This window comes from Equus przewalskii, chromosome 21, assembly GCF_037783145.1.
Source record: "Equus przewalskii isolate Varuska chromosome 21, EquPr2, whole genome shotgun sequence".
In the NCBI taxonomy this organism is placed as follows: Eukaryota; Metazoa; Chordata; class Mammalia; order Perissodactyla; family Equidae; genus Equus; species Equus przewalskii.
The window spans coordinates 21,352,249-21,367,257 of record NC_091851.1 but is presented as its reverse complement, the minus strand read 5'-3'; the positions used below and the strand labels follow the sequence as shown (position 1 = coordinate 21,367,257).

General features: G+C 46.7%; 1 protein-coding gene and 1 long non-coding RNA gene across 3 annotated transcripts in view; one reads left to right on the top strand and one right to left on the bottom strand.

Annotated features, from left to right (window-relative positions):
- The first annotated feature begins 443 nt into the window (after nt 1–443).
- The window catches only part of PSMF1 (proteasome inhibitor subunit 1), a 41,090-nt gene continuing 26,524 nt past the window's right edge, over nt 444–15,009 (top strand). The window contains exons 1-4 of one of the 2 annotated variants that reach the window (XM_008531875.2): nt 444–636; nt 3,461–3,604; nt 9,791–9,943; nt 11,390–11,472. In XM_008531875.2, the coding sequence (XP_008530097.1) occupies nt 631–636; nt 3,461–3,604; nt 9,791–9,943; nt 11,390–11,472 (386 nt within the window). In that variant the 5' untranslated portion in view covers nt 444–630. The remainder of the gene's footprint in view (nt 637–3,460; nt 3,605–9,790; nt 9,944–11,389; nt 11,473–15,009) is intronic. The other variant, XM_008531876.2, reaches the window with a different exon arrangement.
- LOC139078193 (uncharacterized) lies at nt 1,878–3,462 on the bottom strand. The gene is made up of 2 exons (XR_011531035.1): nt 3,149–3,462; nt 1,878–2,707 (listed from the first exon to the last, which is right to left on the bottom strand). It is a non-coding gene; the product is annotated as an uncharacterized lncRNA (long non-coding RNA).

The following is a 15,009-nucleotide window of genomic DNA, read 5'->3' as shown; positions in this document are numbered from 1 at the left end:
TGAAGATGAGAAGATTGAACAACAATGTGCATGTACTTAATACCACTGAATTGTACACTTTAAAATGGTGAAGAGGGCTAAATTTTGTGTTACGTGTATTTTGCCACAATAAAAAAAAATCTTTCAAAAAACTAATAGAGCTATATTAAAATTATAGTATTCTTTTAAAAAAAGAGTTCTCTCCTCCAAGTGTCAAATATGCCGGGCACCCCAGTGACAAGGGGAATGGGAAGTCTTGGGTTCGGGTAGTAATGAACACTATTAGTCACAGAGGACTTCCTGGAGGAAGTGAGGTGGTTGGAGGTGATGCTAGGCTAAAAGAGCAGAAGGACTCCAGTGGCTAATGATTCCACCTCAGCGCCTATCTGGGCTCTGCCTCTCAGCTCACATCTTCACAGTTTCCAGGGAGACAGTCTCCAGGGAGCTTGGAATGCCCACATTGCTGTCACTTGGCAACCAGGACCTGGCGGCTGCACCTGCCTACCGTGTTCTTTCCACCATCCTGGGCCCTCATCTCTGGCATGGGCTCTGAGCTGCCCAGCCAGTGGGGGCCCAGCTAGGGAGGCATCTTCCATCTGCTTCCCTCCTCAGCCACTCACAGGCCTCACAAGGACAACTGAACTCTTGTTGATGGAGGTAAGTCCACAGAAAGTGCTAGATGGAGTAGGGGCAGGACACAGACAACTTCCAGCCCCAGGGGACTTTCCCATTTGGCCCCATCTATGGAGGACCCTGGGGCCCAGGGCGCATGGAACACTGTCCTGCTCTCAGGGGACTTACAACCTAGTGCAAGAGACAGAGCTCACCTTGTTCTTTCAATATACAGATGCTGGTGCCTACTCCATGCTGGCTCTCAGCCACAGACTTGCAAAGGAGTGACAGTGTAGTGCCCCACTCACTCCTCAGCAGTCACCTCTAAGCACCAAAGGCTACTTTCTCTAAACTCTGCAGTTCTCTGCCTGAGGGCTTTTCATGCCTCCAGAAGCAGCCCTCAACCAGAGAGTGAGTGAAAGAACACCCTCAACTGGGACAGCTCTCAGACATGTGTCTCCCAGAGTTGCCAGACAAACCCGAGCTCCAGGTGCCCAGAAGTAACTGGTTTGATCACATACCAACTCTTGCCTGCCTTCCCTTCCCAGTCACACTCCCCCACTCCCTTGCTGCCATTTCCTGGAATCGGCTCCCAAATAAACCGCTCAAATCCTTGTCTCACGTTGACTGCTGAGGGAACCCAAGCTAACACAGGGAGGATGCTGTATAACAGCACGGTGTATAAATGGTATAATAGGGAGCCAATGTTCTGTGAGATTCTGGCCATAAGTGATTGCATGAAAAGCAATGGCTGAACCAAAGGGGTGGGGATGGGGGAGCTGTCAGCCCAGGTGCAGGCAATGAGGGGTGCATTGTGGGTAAAAAACTTGAAAGTGATACCGAACCTGAAGTGAGTTCACTCACCCGTTGCGCAGCAAGCCAATCTCTGACACTGAGTGTGGTGGAAGAAAGTAGGAATTTTATTTTTGCACAGCGCTGAGCAAGGAGAGAGGGCAGCTAACGCTGAAATCCCAAACTCCCCGAAAAGCTAAGAGGAAGGGTTTTTATTTGGGGTTTTAGGTAGGGGATGGGGAGCATATGGCCTTGCTGGTCAGCAGCTTTCCCACCAGCCTGTATCTCTTTTCCGGGAGGAGAGAATCCGGGTGCTTGTCCTTGGCAGTGTCTGTCTCCATGGAGGATAGTGGACTCTGGAGCCAGGAAGCCGGAGAGTAAGCAGGGAATGAGTGTTTTGGTTTTAACCCCATATATGCTGGGTTTAATGTGGGGAAACTGATATCAGGGTCGGGATTAAAAGCACAACTAAAACTGACCAACAGCCAGTCTTCTTTTTATTATCACCATGAACCAGCCATTTTAATTGTCTTCAATGGTAACATTCTCCTCTGCACTGAGGCTGATAGCTCTTGCTGCTGCATGCCCACCCCTTGGCTCCCCACTAACACCAACTGCACTCCATGGAGGAGAGAATAATTGCTTGTGAGCAGAGGAAATGGGGGAAAGCCTCAGGAGGTGGCAGGAAGTAGTCAGATTCAGAATATATTTTGAGGGTAAAGTTGACTAGTTTTGCTGTTGGATTAGACATGGGTGTGAGAGAAGAGAGGAGTCAAGATTATTGCAGTCAAGAGTGCTGGGGCTGAAGGGAGAGTTGGAGGAGATGATGTCAGAGAAAGGTGAGGGGTGGGGGAAGGCGGGCACAGACCTTATGCAGACTACAGGGAGGACTTGACTCTTCCTTTGAGTGTGATGGGAGCCCGGGGAGGGTTTCGAGCAGAGGAGGGATGTGATATGGCATGCGTTCTAACAGAATCTCCAGTTGCAGAGTATGGAACAGACTTTAGGAGACAGAGATGCAGTAGAGCAGTTCAGAGCCTGGTGCAGACATGCAAGTGAGAGAGGGATAAGGGTGGCTTGTGTGTGTGTGTGGGCGGCGGGGGGGGGGGGGGGGTTGACTGGGATGGGAAAACTAAATTTGAGTAAAAACAATAAGTGGATTTCAAAAAAACTTGTTGAAGAAACAATAGGTGGCAAAAATCATGAAGGAGACAGGCAAATAAATGCTTGAAATTTGGTAGTGGATCAGGAGCTCCAACTCTGTGGACAGCAGCTGTGCCTTCTTGATGGAAGTAGCTTCAGTTCTCTGAGCCAGTTTTGTCACCTGCAAAATGAGGATGAAAATGGAACGTAACTCACAGAGTTGTTGACAGGGTGATGTAAAGATTTTGGCACAGGATCTAACACACAATAAACATTTAATAAATGTTATCCTAGGAGCCATACTGCTGGGTTCCAGTATCATCTCTGCCATTCACTGGCTGACTGTCATTTTGGTCAAATCTACCCCGTCCCTCTGTTTGCCCATCTGAAAAATGGGGCTATCATTAGTACCAACTTCACAGGGTCAGGTCGTGAGAATTAAATAAATGACTACACTATAGCATTTAGAACAACGTGACACGTAGCAAGCACTGCATAAGTCCCAACTATTATGATCAATATGCTTTAGCCATATTTCATAACCAGCATAAGCCCATTCCAGTCTGCAAACGGCAAGTCTGTGGCTCAGAACAAGGTGGCCTCGTCTCGAAGACGCAACAACCTGCGCGCAGCAGTCCTCCTATCTCCTGGGGAAAATGTGCGATTCCGGCTTTGAACGGCCGCGTCCCTCCACTCCCTTGCGCTGCCTGTCGGAACCTTTAAGCGCGGTGCTCGGGTTTCCGGCCGGGCGCGCTCCTCAGCTGCGCCACCGCTTGGAATTACTTCCGGCGACCGCGCCCCCACCCCTGGGCGTCTCCATTTTGGCGGCTGGTGGAGGCGCGGCCAGGACGAGTTGGGTAGCTGAGCGGAGGCTTCAGTACGCTGAAGGCCGATCGGCTCACTGCCGTCTCTCCCTTCCTTCCTCCGCCCGCAGAGGCCGGGGGCGCGCATGGCGGGCTTGGAGGTGCTGTTCGCGTCGGCGGCGCCGGCCATCACCTGCGCGCAGGACGCGCTCGTCTGCTTCCTGCACTGGGAGGTGGTGACGCACGGCTACTACGGCTTGGGAGCCGGCGACCAGGTACGCCTCGGAGCCGGGCCTGGGCGGGGGGCGAGGTGTCAGCTGCGCAAACCCAGGCCCGTTCCAGGCGCCTGGCCTTCCTTCCACGTCCAGGCCCCGGGGCTTCTGACCCCGTTGGGTCTGTGGGTCTGGGGGGTGCCCTACTGCCCCAGCCCAGCGCCCCCGCAGCTCGGCGGACGCAACACGATGGGAAAGCCCAAGGACCGAAACTCGCCCCAACACAGCCTGGGGGCCGCCCCGGCCAGCATCGTGCGGACCGGGCACTCCTCACCTAGCTGAAAGTCCACACGGCGGGGGTGGGCTGGGCTCCGTACTGCCCTCGAGCCTCCCCCGGCTGTCAGGATCCAAGCACGGGGGTGAACTTTGACTCTAGCGCCAGCCCAGGTCCTTTCTGCGCTCCTCAGCCTGAGCCCGGAGAGCTCACGCACCCTTTACCGAATTCGTGCACCCGTGCAGACCACTCGCCGCTGTCATCCCCGCCTCGGGCTCTGGGAAACCGCCGCCTCCCAGACGTACACATACACCCTGGCTGTGAGGGCCGGGTAAGGGTTCCTCCCCAGCAGCTGTCCCTACAGGGCTAGCCCCTCATGCTCTCCCATCCTCACGCTCTGCCTCTTACAGCTGGAGGTCTTGTTGTCATCCCCACAGAGCCCCAGGACTGCCGAGCCCGGCCCACCTCACTGATTCTTTGCTGTAGCATTCTCCCATCTTCCCTACCCCTACCCTGTGACTGTCACCCTACATGTGAGCTTCCTGGGAGAACTGGGCTTGGCCCCTTACTGCCCCTTCATTTGCCTTCTCCTCCATCGGAGAAAATATCCTCCCAGCCGCGCTCACCGCATACACACACTCGGCACTCCAGGCTGCCGCTCACGGTGACTCTCAGAACCTAGACCAGCTCTGGGAAACAGGGCACCTCACCCCTCGCATCTTACAGTGAGTTTTAACCTTCCTCTCATTTCGAATTGCTTCAGTTCTCGAATGCCATGATCCTTTTTCAGTTTCTCAGATATGTATCCAGAGTCTTAACTTTTCCTGTCTTGACAGAGAGCTTTAGGATCCCTCCTCAAACATCCTGAGCCCTTAGAACTAGGTAATCCTCCCACCCCCGGCTGCCCCACTCCTCTGTCCCTGAGAACTACTGATCAAGACCACTACACCTCTCACGCTTTGCCCCCACCAGCAGGAGTCAAGACAGGAACTGTCACGGGTCTCTGGTTCATTTATTTTCTAGACCTCAAGTATCTCCCTGGGACCGCAGATACACACTTAGCATCCCCTCCAGGCTCACCATACTTTATCCCTCCTGTGGACTCTAGGACTGGAGATAAGGCTGGGAAAGAAGGGCCAGCCTTTCGCACACACCTGGAAGCAGGAACTGTTTCTTCCCCACAGATGCTTCTGTTACTGGCCCCCCTCTTCAGCCCACACTTGGTTCCACTTCCCTTGCCTTTCAGGACTTCAGACCTTCGCACCAGGTGGACTGAGCTCCACTCACAAGTGTCCAGCTTCCCCTTTCAGAGCAGAGTCTCTGCAGTGGAGGCCTTGCGTCTCCTCACTTGCCCACTGCAGCTTTCCAGTCTTTAACAGCTCTTTGACTTGCCCCAGTCATTTCATTTCAACTCTTCCTTGGAATTTCTCCCAGGAAGCTGAGGTGTCGGATGGTGTTTGGTGGGGGTGGGGGGATGGGGTTGGAGAGGCGAGTAAGACCTGGTCCTGACCTTGGGGCTCCCCCATCGGCCCTCAGCTCCCCCGCCCCTTGCCCTGTCCTTCAGCTCTGTCCTGTTTCCTGTCCCTCTTCATGTACCTCAACTTATTTACTCCCAGCTAGCCAGTTCTGCTCTGACATCCTGTCAGAACCTTTCCCCTAGAACAGGAGCTTGTTAGAGGGGGCCTGTGTGACTCCCTTCTCTTCTTCCCATTCCGTTAATACGTGTCAACACTGCAGATGTGCTCCCACTGCTTCCCTCACACATCCTTTCGGCAGCTCCGTCTGAGTCAGTTTGACAGCTTAGGGACATCAGTTCATATAGGTCCTTGCCTCCTTCCAGCTGGCATCATCCCCTTGCCATATACTCCTGACCCCAAAATTTTCAGGTGAAATGTGCAGAAAGAATATGATCTCATTTTAATACTGGTTTAAAAAAATAAAGAAAAGATCCGTGGCTGATTTCCAAAGGTCCGTCTAACTCCACTCTGTTCGTGGTGCCATGTGTTGAGTTGATGCAGGCCAGAAAAAGAAGCTGGCTCCAGGGGAGGCCGAGGAGAGTGGGATGAGGGTTTTGAAAGGCGTTGCGCCCTGTCCGTCTGTCCACCCCAGTGCTAAATCATGGTGCCTCTGAGGGGATGGGGTTGGTATTGTACCCCGGAGTGTAGTTTTCCTTCTCTCTGTCCTTTCTCTTAAGTGCGGTGGGAGCTCAGGTTGCACTTGTCCTCCTCTCACTTCTGCTGGGTCTCCTTTCATTCAGAGTAGAAGCTGTTTGGCGAGGCATCTTTCCTGTTAGTTTATTTAAGAGAGGGTTTAATTTCCTAGTCTGAAACCAATAGTGTCGCCCAGATCAGAGGGTGTTTATGTTGCCCCTCCAGCCACCTCCTGCTCCCCACCCTTTTGGGGTGATAAGAGAGAGAGGAAGGTCCCGAAAGTGTGTACTTGATCATATAATATATTGACAGTTAAACGGAAAGCTAAGTTGTCTGCTTTTCTCTTTGGTGTTGTCTCCTCTGGTACAAGGGAGTTGTGTACATAAACGTTGATCAGGAGAGCAGTGCAGCCATCGGCTTCTATAAAAACCCAGTATTTGAATTTGGATTTCTTTTTTGAAGTCAGCACCACTCCACATAAGAGCTTTACAGCTGTGTCAAGTGATTTAGGTGGCAAGGGGATACAGATGACCATAGACTTAAGTTAGAGAATTTTGTTTTGTGTTCTAGGAATCTTCAGGATTATGTTGAAAAAGAGAAAATGTCCCAGATGATCTGCTTGAGTTTCTTTGAATGTCTCTCTCTAGCTGAGAGACGCTGGAGTGGACTCTCGGCCACTAGAGAATGTTTCCAGCCCCAAGATTTTGCCTAAGAGGACAACTGTCTTTACTTTCTTGGGACCAGTCTGGTGGATGTGGCTGGGAAAAATCTCCAGCCATAGCCAAAGCCTCTAGAAGCTTTGAATGTCAAACCCAGCTCTTCACCTGACTTACTGTGACCGTGGGCGATTCTCAGCCCCCCTCAGCCCCTCTCAGCCCCTTGATTGTGCGTCCGAGGGAGTTAAACTTCACAGCCATGCGCTTTGGCTACTTTCCAGCTGTGGCTGTCTGGGTGGCCTGATGTTGGATGTCAGGGCCTAGAGGCAGTCAAGTGTTGTGTTTGGCCTGATATCACCCGGGCCAGTCCCTCTCAGTTCCACCTGTTTTCCCCATATCAGGGCAGCCCTTGGGCAGGGGAACCTCGGTTCCACCACAGTGAGCGGCGCCAGCCTCCCCTCACCCCAGGATTCTCTCATACTCTGTAAGCCAGAGGTTATGTGATAGTGAGCGGACCAAATTATCTATATTCCAGGAAAGAATTCTAGTGGATTGAATACTATACATGAAGGATATAAGTATAAATTCAGAGGCCCTTGCCAGAACAACGACAAGGCATGTTATCCAATTTTGGCTTCCGAAGTAAACCCTAAATCCACAACACTAAACCCATTACAGGAAATTTACCCAATTAAGGGTGATGGGATAGTTTCTTTCTCACTCAGCAGAGTGGTTTGATAAGTTTCACTTTTGTTTTTTGCCACTCTCATTTCTCTGCTTCAGGCCTGTGAGTTTCCTTGTCATCCAGTCGGTTTTAAGCCATGTGGTTGCACATCTTGAAATGTATTTGAGACTGCTTCCCGCATTGGATTCCTGAGCACCAGGGGCGACCAAAGAGGAGAGGCCCGTGGTTCTCCCCACTCCTGGCCTCCCGTTCTGCTTGGTGTGAGGAGGCTCTGTGGTGCTGGGCCTTTGTCTTGGCCGTTGTCCTTCACCTGTGGTCCTACTCCCTCCCCTGTGTTCTCGTGAATACCGATCCTCCCAGTCCGCTTGCTCTGTGTTTAGCTATATAAATCTGCATCCATGAAAAAAAATACAGGTTTTTTGTGTTTTAAGAATTTTTTACATAAATAGTATCCAGCTATAAATCTCATTTTTTCTTAACTTTCAAGTCATATTTTTTATATTTATCAGTAATACTACAATTAGATCTAGTTTATTCCTTCGAACTGCTATACAGTATTCCTCTGTGATTATATTTTGCATTTTACCTCCACTTTGGTGCCCCCAACAAGGTTGTGATGAAGATTCCTTGTCACGTCCCCTGTGTCTCTGTGCACAGGGTTTCTTCCAGGAGTGGAGGTTTTGGGTCCTGGGGTATCAGATCACCTAATTATACTAAGTACTGCCAGATTGCTCTCCAAAGAAGTTGTATGAGTGCAAATGGCAGCCAGCAGTGCCTGGAGGTTCCCATTCTCCCCATACTCACACAAACATCTGGCAAAAAAATAGAAAAACAGATAAAACTGGTCCAATAGGTGTGACCTGTTATCTCGTTATTTCAGCCTGGGCTTCTTTGAGTGCTAGTAAAGTTGAACAGCCCTTTATACTCTGTTAGCTGCTGTTATCTTTTGCTTGTTTATATCCCCTGCCAGTTTTTTGAGTGGGTTCCCAATTTTGTTATTTATTTACCAAGCATTCCCTTTATTTGCTAGTTATTAACTCTTTTCACTTGCAACCATGGCAAATATCTCGTCCTAGCCTGTGATGCCTGTTAACTTTGTGGTGTCTTGTTGAGCAGAAGCTTTAAATTATGAACAGTCTCAAAGACAGCACTGTGTTTCTTTTGTGGATCTTATTTAAGACATCTTTCTCCACCTGGAAATAACTATATTAGTTTTTACTGTAGAAATAGTTTGAGAACTATTTCTCAAACTTCAGTGTGTAAAGAAACATCCTAAGATCATTTAAAAAGAAAAGAAAGGAAGATAACACAACTCATAGTGATGCATTTTACTAGGTTGGCAAAAATTTAAAAATTGGGCCGTGGCAATGTTGCTGACCACACGGAACAAGAACTCTGATGCATTGCTCATGGGAGTGTAAATCAGTACCTCTTTGGAAAACAATTTGACTTTATCGTATAAATTAAAAGATTTTCCCCTAGACATAGTCTATAGAAATTTATCCACATGTGTACTAGGAGATGGGTACAAGTAAAAGCATTGTTTAGAATGGGAAAACAAATAAACTGGAAACACTCCACATATCCATCAAGTGAATGTGCAGCTTGCAGCATATTCGTACAATGGTACGCTTTGTGGCTGTGAACTGTAAAGCAATGCAGTGCTGTGTAGTGAATCAACTACAGTTAAATGCAGTCACATGGATAAATTTCAAAAAACTGTCAACTGAAAAAGGCAAGTGATAAAAGTGATGCCATTTATAAAAAATTGAAAAACATTTGAAACAATATATTTTTAGGGTTGTGTATAACTGTAAGGAAAAGTAAAGAAATTTTAGAAAATACAGAGTAGTAATTACCCCTGAGGTGGAAGAAGGGATATTCATTGGCAGTACGCTACCTAAGGCTTTAGCAGTATTGGCAATGTTCTCTTTCTTCAGGTGGTGGTACATACATCGGTGTCTATTTTATCATTCTTTTGTATCTTGTACATATGCTACATTTTGTGTGTGTGTGAAAATTGTTCATAATTTTTGTTAAACCACTGCGGTGGTCTGGAGAGGGATATATTAGAATCTGTATTTTCAGTCAACACTTTGGCGATCCTATTGCAGATGGCCCAAGTGCCAACTTTGAAAAACACTGCCTTAATATTTCGCAGTATCCCTTGAGATGATTGGCCCTATTCTTGGCCGGGGGATGGAGAGGGGATTATTATTGAAGCAAGGCTGCAGATTCTTGGCAGGTTCCAGGGCTGTGCCGTAAAGGCAGTCAGACATGAGGCAGGGAGCACTGGAGCAGGAGTCCAGAGACCTGAATCCAAGGCCTCTAACTTGCTGCATGCCCTTGCTCATTTTATTTCTCTCGGCCTCCCTGTCCTCATCTGTCAAGTGGGGGAGTGGGATTAGATTATTGGTAAGGTCTTTTATAGCTCTGTGTTCTGAGGTCATAGTCTTCCTCCTCTCAACCCTGGTGTCTTCTCAGCCGGGTCCCAATGATAAGAAATCAGAACTACTGCCAGCCGAATGGAACAGCAATAAAGACCTGTACGTCCTCCGGTATGAGTCTAAGGATGGGTCCAGAAAGCTCCTCGTGAAGGCCGTCACTGTGGAGAACAGCATGATCATCAATGTCCTGGTGAGTTTCTGGGACCCATAGGGGTTCACTGATGGGAGTGGACATTGGGATCGCTTTTTTGAAACCCATTTAACAGTATGGATCAGGAGCCCTAAATGTTTATGAACCTTTACCCAGTGATCCTACTTCTGGAACTTTATCCTGAGGCAAGAACCCTAAATATAGAAAAGCTTTGTGCTCAGAGATGCGCAGCTCCCTGGTATTGTTAAAGGGGGACTTTCCATTACGGAGGAATGGTTAAGTAGATCAAGGTAAATGCGTTTAGTGACAACATGGCAGAAAAAAGCTTATTGTCGTTCCAGGGGGCTACTTTGGGTAAGCCTGGCTCTCTGCTGCCTTGGAGCCTTTACACTTCTTGTTTCCTGTGCTGGGAAGCGCTTACCCCCAACTGTGGACCTCCTCGCACACATACACACCCTCCACTCTTTAGCCTGGCTAGCTCCCTCTCATTGTCACTTCCTCTGGAAGTTTAGTCCTGACTACCTACTCGCGCCTGCGAGAAAAATCTAAATTATGCCTTTCTACTTCATCATTTTATTTTCCTGCCTGGAACTACCCAACTTGTAATTATGTACTTATTTATGTTTTCATTTAATGTTTTCATTCTGCCACTGGACTGTAAGCACCACGGGAGCAGTGACCTCCTTTTTGTTAAGTTTTATGCTGGTTGTCTGTGTGTGTGCAGATGAAAGCTTTTTTCACTCAGTATGTTTTGGAGGTCTTTGTGTGGGAATGTATATAGATATACCTTATTCATTTTAACTACTCTATAGTATTCCATAATACGATAATTTATTTATCCCTTTTCCTTTTGATGGACATTTAGATCTTGTATCAAACGGGGTTCTTATAAACAACAAAGTCCCCTCAGTTTAGTTTAAACAGATTGGGTTTATTAAAAGAACTGGGATGGCTCACTGAATTGTTGGAAGGGCTGGAAAAACAGGTTCAAGGCTGGGCTTCCAGGATAGTGCCCCAAACCAAGCCATGGAAACCACTGCTGCTGCCACCAACCCCAGGACATTAGGTCCTGGCCAATACTGCCAGCCCTAGTGCCCCCTTTCATGAGCCACTTATGTTGTGACCCCTGCTGCCTCCCTTATTAGCAAGATGTGTCTCCCCCTTGCTGGGCCTGCTTTTCCATGTTGCCCCGCTCCAAATTGAAGTTGTGCATCCATTTGGCACCTCAGTTACATGCCTGTGCCCAAGTTGCAAAGAGCCTGGGGGTAGGTTTTCTGGGCTCTGCCTCAGAAAGTCAGTATTCCCAAATCAGAGAAGTCCCCATGCATTGGAATGGCATTCCCTACATTACAGACAGTCCTTATATATGTCTCCTTGTGCATATATGTATTCCTTTAGGTTGAATATTTAATTTTCTCCCCCTACCCACCCATGCATTAACTAGGAATATCCCTAGTCTCTCATTTTCTGTTTTCATTTTTCTAGGAATATGGCTCACAGCAAGTGTCAGACTTGACCCTGAATTTGGATGATTATATTGATTCAGAACACCTGGTTGACTTCCACAGGTACTTCTAAGTGATGGCTTTCCTCTGGGAAAAAGAAGAGAGAACTAGTGGCCAGATATGAGGAATGGGGTAGAGGTGACCAGAGAATGGAGGAAGGCTAATGGAGGGATCTTTCACCCCTGGGTACAGTCACTTCTCAGTTTTCTTTGCTGTTTGTAATTTATTTGAGGAGAAGACTCACATGGGAAATGCCATGTGAAATAAAATGATGCAAACAAGAGTCCACGAGGGCGGCAGTGGCTACAGAATAGAGTTGGGGCCAGGTGAATGGGGTCAGGCGGGGTAGGCTCCTGGGAAAAAGTGTGCCTGATCAGGTTTCCACTCCACCCCCAACTTTTCTTTTTCCAATGGACTTTCTTTTTAGATCAGTTTTAGGTTCACAGCAAAATTGAGGAGCACGTGCAGAAAGTTCCCGTGTCCGTCCTGCCCCACCTGACGCACACTCTCCTTCTCTCTCAGCGTGCTGCCCCAGAGTGGGGCCTATTTTAGGATGGATGAACCTACACTGACACACGTTGTCACCCGAAGTCCATAGTTTACATCAGAGTTCACTCTTGGTGGTGTCGGAGTATGTTTAGTTTTGTAAGAAACTGCCAACCTGTCTTCCAAAGTGGCCGTACGGTTTTGCCTCCCCACCAGCAGTGAATGAGAGTTCCTGTCGCTCAGCATTGTCAGCATTTAGTGGTGCTAGTGTTTCAGATTTTGGCTCTTCTAATAGGTATGCACTGGTATCTTGTCGTTTTAATTTGCAGTTCCCTGATGATATCTGTTACTGAGTGTCTTATGCTTATTTACCATCTGTATATTTCCTTTTGTGGGGTGTATGTACAGGTCTTTGCTCTATTTTTAATTGAGTTGTTTTCTTATTGTTAAGTTTTAGGAGTTCTTTGTATATTTTGGCTAACAGACCTTTATCATATATGTGTTTTGCAAATATTTTCTCCTAGTCTGGCTTGTCTTCTCATTCTCTTGACTTTATTTTTTCTTTTTGAACCATCTGAGAACTATTTCCACACTTTCTGAACCTTAACCCCTAGATATTTCAGCATGTGTCTCCCTGTTCCTACAAGGGTATCCTCCTGTATAAGCTTAATACAATTATCACACTCAGGAAATGTAGCACTGATACATTAATATCATTTATACACGGTCCAAGCTCAGATTTCTCAGTCATCCCAGGAATATCCTTTTTAGCTAGTCTTGGTTTTTGGTTTGAGGTTTTTTTTCTTATCCAACCAAAGATCACACGTTGCATTTATTTTCATGTCTCTTTACCTTTAATCTGGAATGGTTTCCTAGACTGTTTTTCATGGCACTGGTATTTTTGAAGACTTGAGGTCAGTTACTGTGTGGGATGTTCAGATTGTTTCCTCATCATTTGATTCAGGCTGAACATTTTCGACAAGAGTACTGCATGGGCGAGGCTGTGTTCTCGTCAGTGTTGCACATCAGGCATGTGACGTCTGTCTCCTCGTTGGTTTCGTTCAGTTTGATCACTTGGTTATGACGGTATCTGCCAGTTCCTCTATAGTAAGGGCATGTGTTTCCCTTTGTGTTTAGTAAGTGATCTGTGGGATTATACTAGCAGACTGGATATTCTGCTTCCTAAAGGGCTTTCACCCCGTGGTTTTAGCATCTATTGATTCTTGCCTGAATCAATTATTACTGTGATGATTACAAAACAGTAATTTTCTATGTTCATCATTCTTTCTACACTCACTAATTAGTATTTTTTAAATAAAAAAGTTTCCTTTTTAATTTTAATAAAATGGATTCCATTTTATTCAGTTTTAGTCCATTTCTGTTATTCTTTGCACAAGTTGTTCAGAGTTGACCCATGGGAACCCCTTCAAGCTGCCTCCTTTGTCCTTTTGACACGTCCTCATCATTCTTTGAGTGTTTTCATACTTTCTGGTACAATAAGATGTTCTAGCCTCGCCTTGTACTTTACTTGCTCTTGCCTTGAAATCAGCCATTTATCTAAGGGACTGTGATTTCTGTTGGTGGGGAATAGTATTTAAAAACCAAAATCTGGGCCCTGAGTGTGCTTATTAATACTAAGGATGTTATTGCTTCCAGGCCTTTTCAGAGAGTAGAGCTAGGAAACTTTTTCCTTAAAGTTTTTTTTCTTAAAGTTTAAACTGATACTTTTATTTTTAATCTAACACCATAGGATTCTTGTTCTCTTATTCCATACTTGTATCTCTCTTCTGTGGTGAGAACCCTGATGCCCAGCGGCATCAATATATGTACTCATTTGTTTGATTTTAAAATAACACACACATAGTTTCTAAACTGCTGCATCAGTACCTACCAGTAACAAATCTAAGTAAAGTTCCAAATACGATTTATTTCCAGTTCTTTTTGTCCTTTGACCTTATCCCACTGAGGACATATATAGTCAGAGTATTGTGTTCAAAAGGTACTTAAATTAATGCTTGTTTTTCCATCAATGTAATGAAATTCTCTCTTTGATATACAGTTAGGCCCATTTATTTCCACTTTAGGGACTTTTCCCCCATCCTCATTGACCTTCTCAGGTTTTGGATGAAGCTTGACATTACTATAAATTCAGTCATCAGAACTGCCTAGAAAACCCTGTTGCATTTAATTGCATTTAATCAGCAATAACCATTTTGAACAAGCTCAATTCCTCTCAAACTTTCAAACCACCTGCCTCCATCATTCTGGCCACCCATCTTTGTCTCTTTCCCTTTTCCATGCAACCTTTGTGTGAAGCGGTCCCAACTTCCACTTCTGCTCGTTACCCTCCAGTCAGTTTCCCACACAGCAGTTGGACCAGCCTTTTTAAAACAGGTCAGATTGTGGGTAAAACCCTTGCTTGAAATCCTTCGGTGATCCTACCTCACACACACTAGGGTGGCTACTATGAAAAGAAAACAAATGTTGGCAAGGATGTGGAGAAGTTGGAACCTTTGTACACTGTTAGTGGAAATGTCAAATGGAGCGGCCAGTATGGAAAACAGTATGATGGTTCCTCAAAAAATTAAATTACCATATGATCCAGCAGTTCAGCTTCTGGGTATAGACCCAGTAGAATTGAAAACAGGGTCTCAGCAATATCTGTACACCTGTGTTCGTGGACGCATTATTCACAGTAGCCAAAAGGTGGAAGCAACGTAGATGTCCATGAATACCTAGGACAGATGACTGGATAAATAAAATGTGGTATATACAGTCTGCCTGTGTCTGAGCGTTTCTCTTCCACAGATTCAACCAGCCTCAGAGGGCTGATAAGAGACTTGAGCATCCGAGGATTTTGATATCCTTGGGGGGTCACGGAACCAGTCCCCTGCCAGTACCGAGGGACAGCTGTACTTACAATGGAGTGTTATTCAGCTTTAAAAAGGAAGGAAATGCTGACACATGCTTCAGCAGGGATAAACCTCGAGGACATTATGCTAAGCAAAATAAACTGGTTACAAGCAGGCAAATACTGCATGATTCCACTTAAATGAGGTTCCTAGACTAGTCAGATTTATAGAGACAAGGTAAAATAGTGGTTGCCAGGGGCTA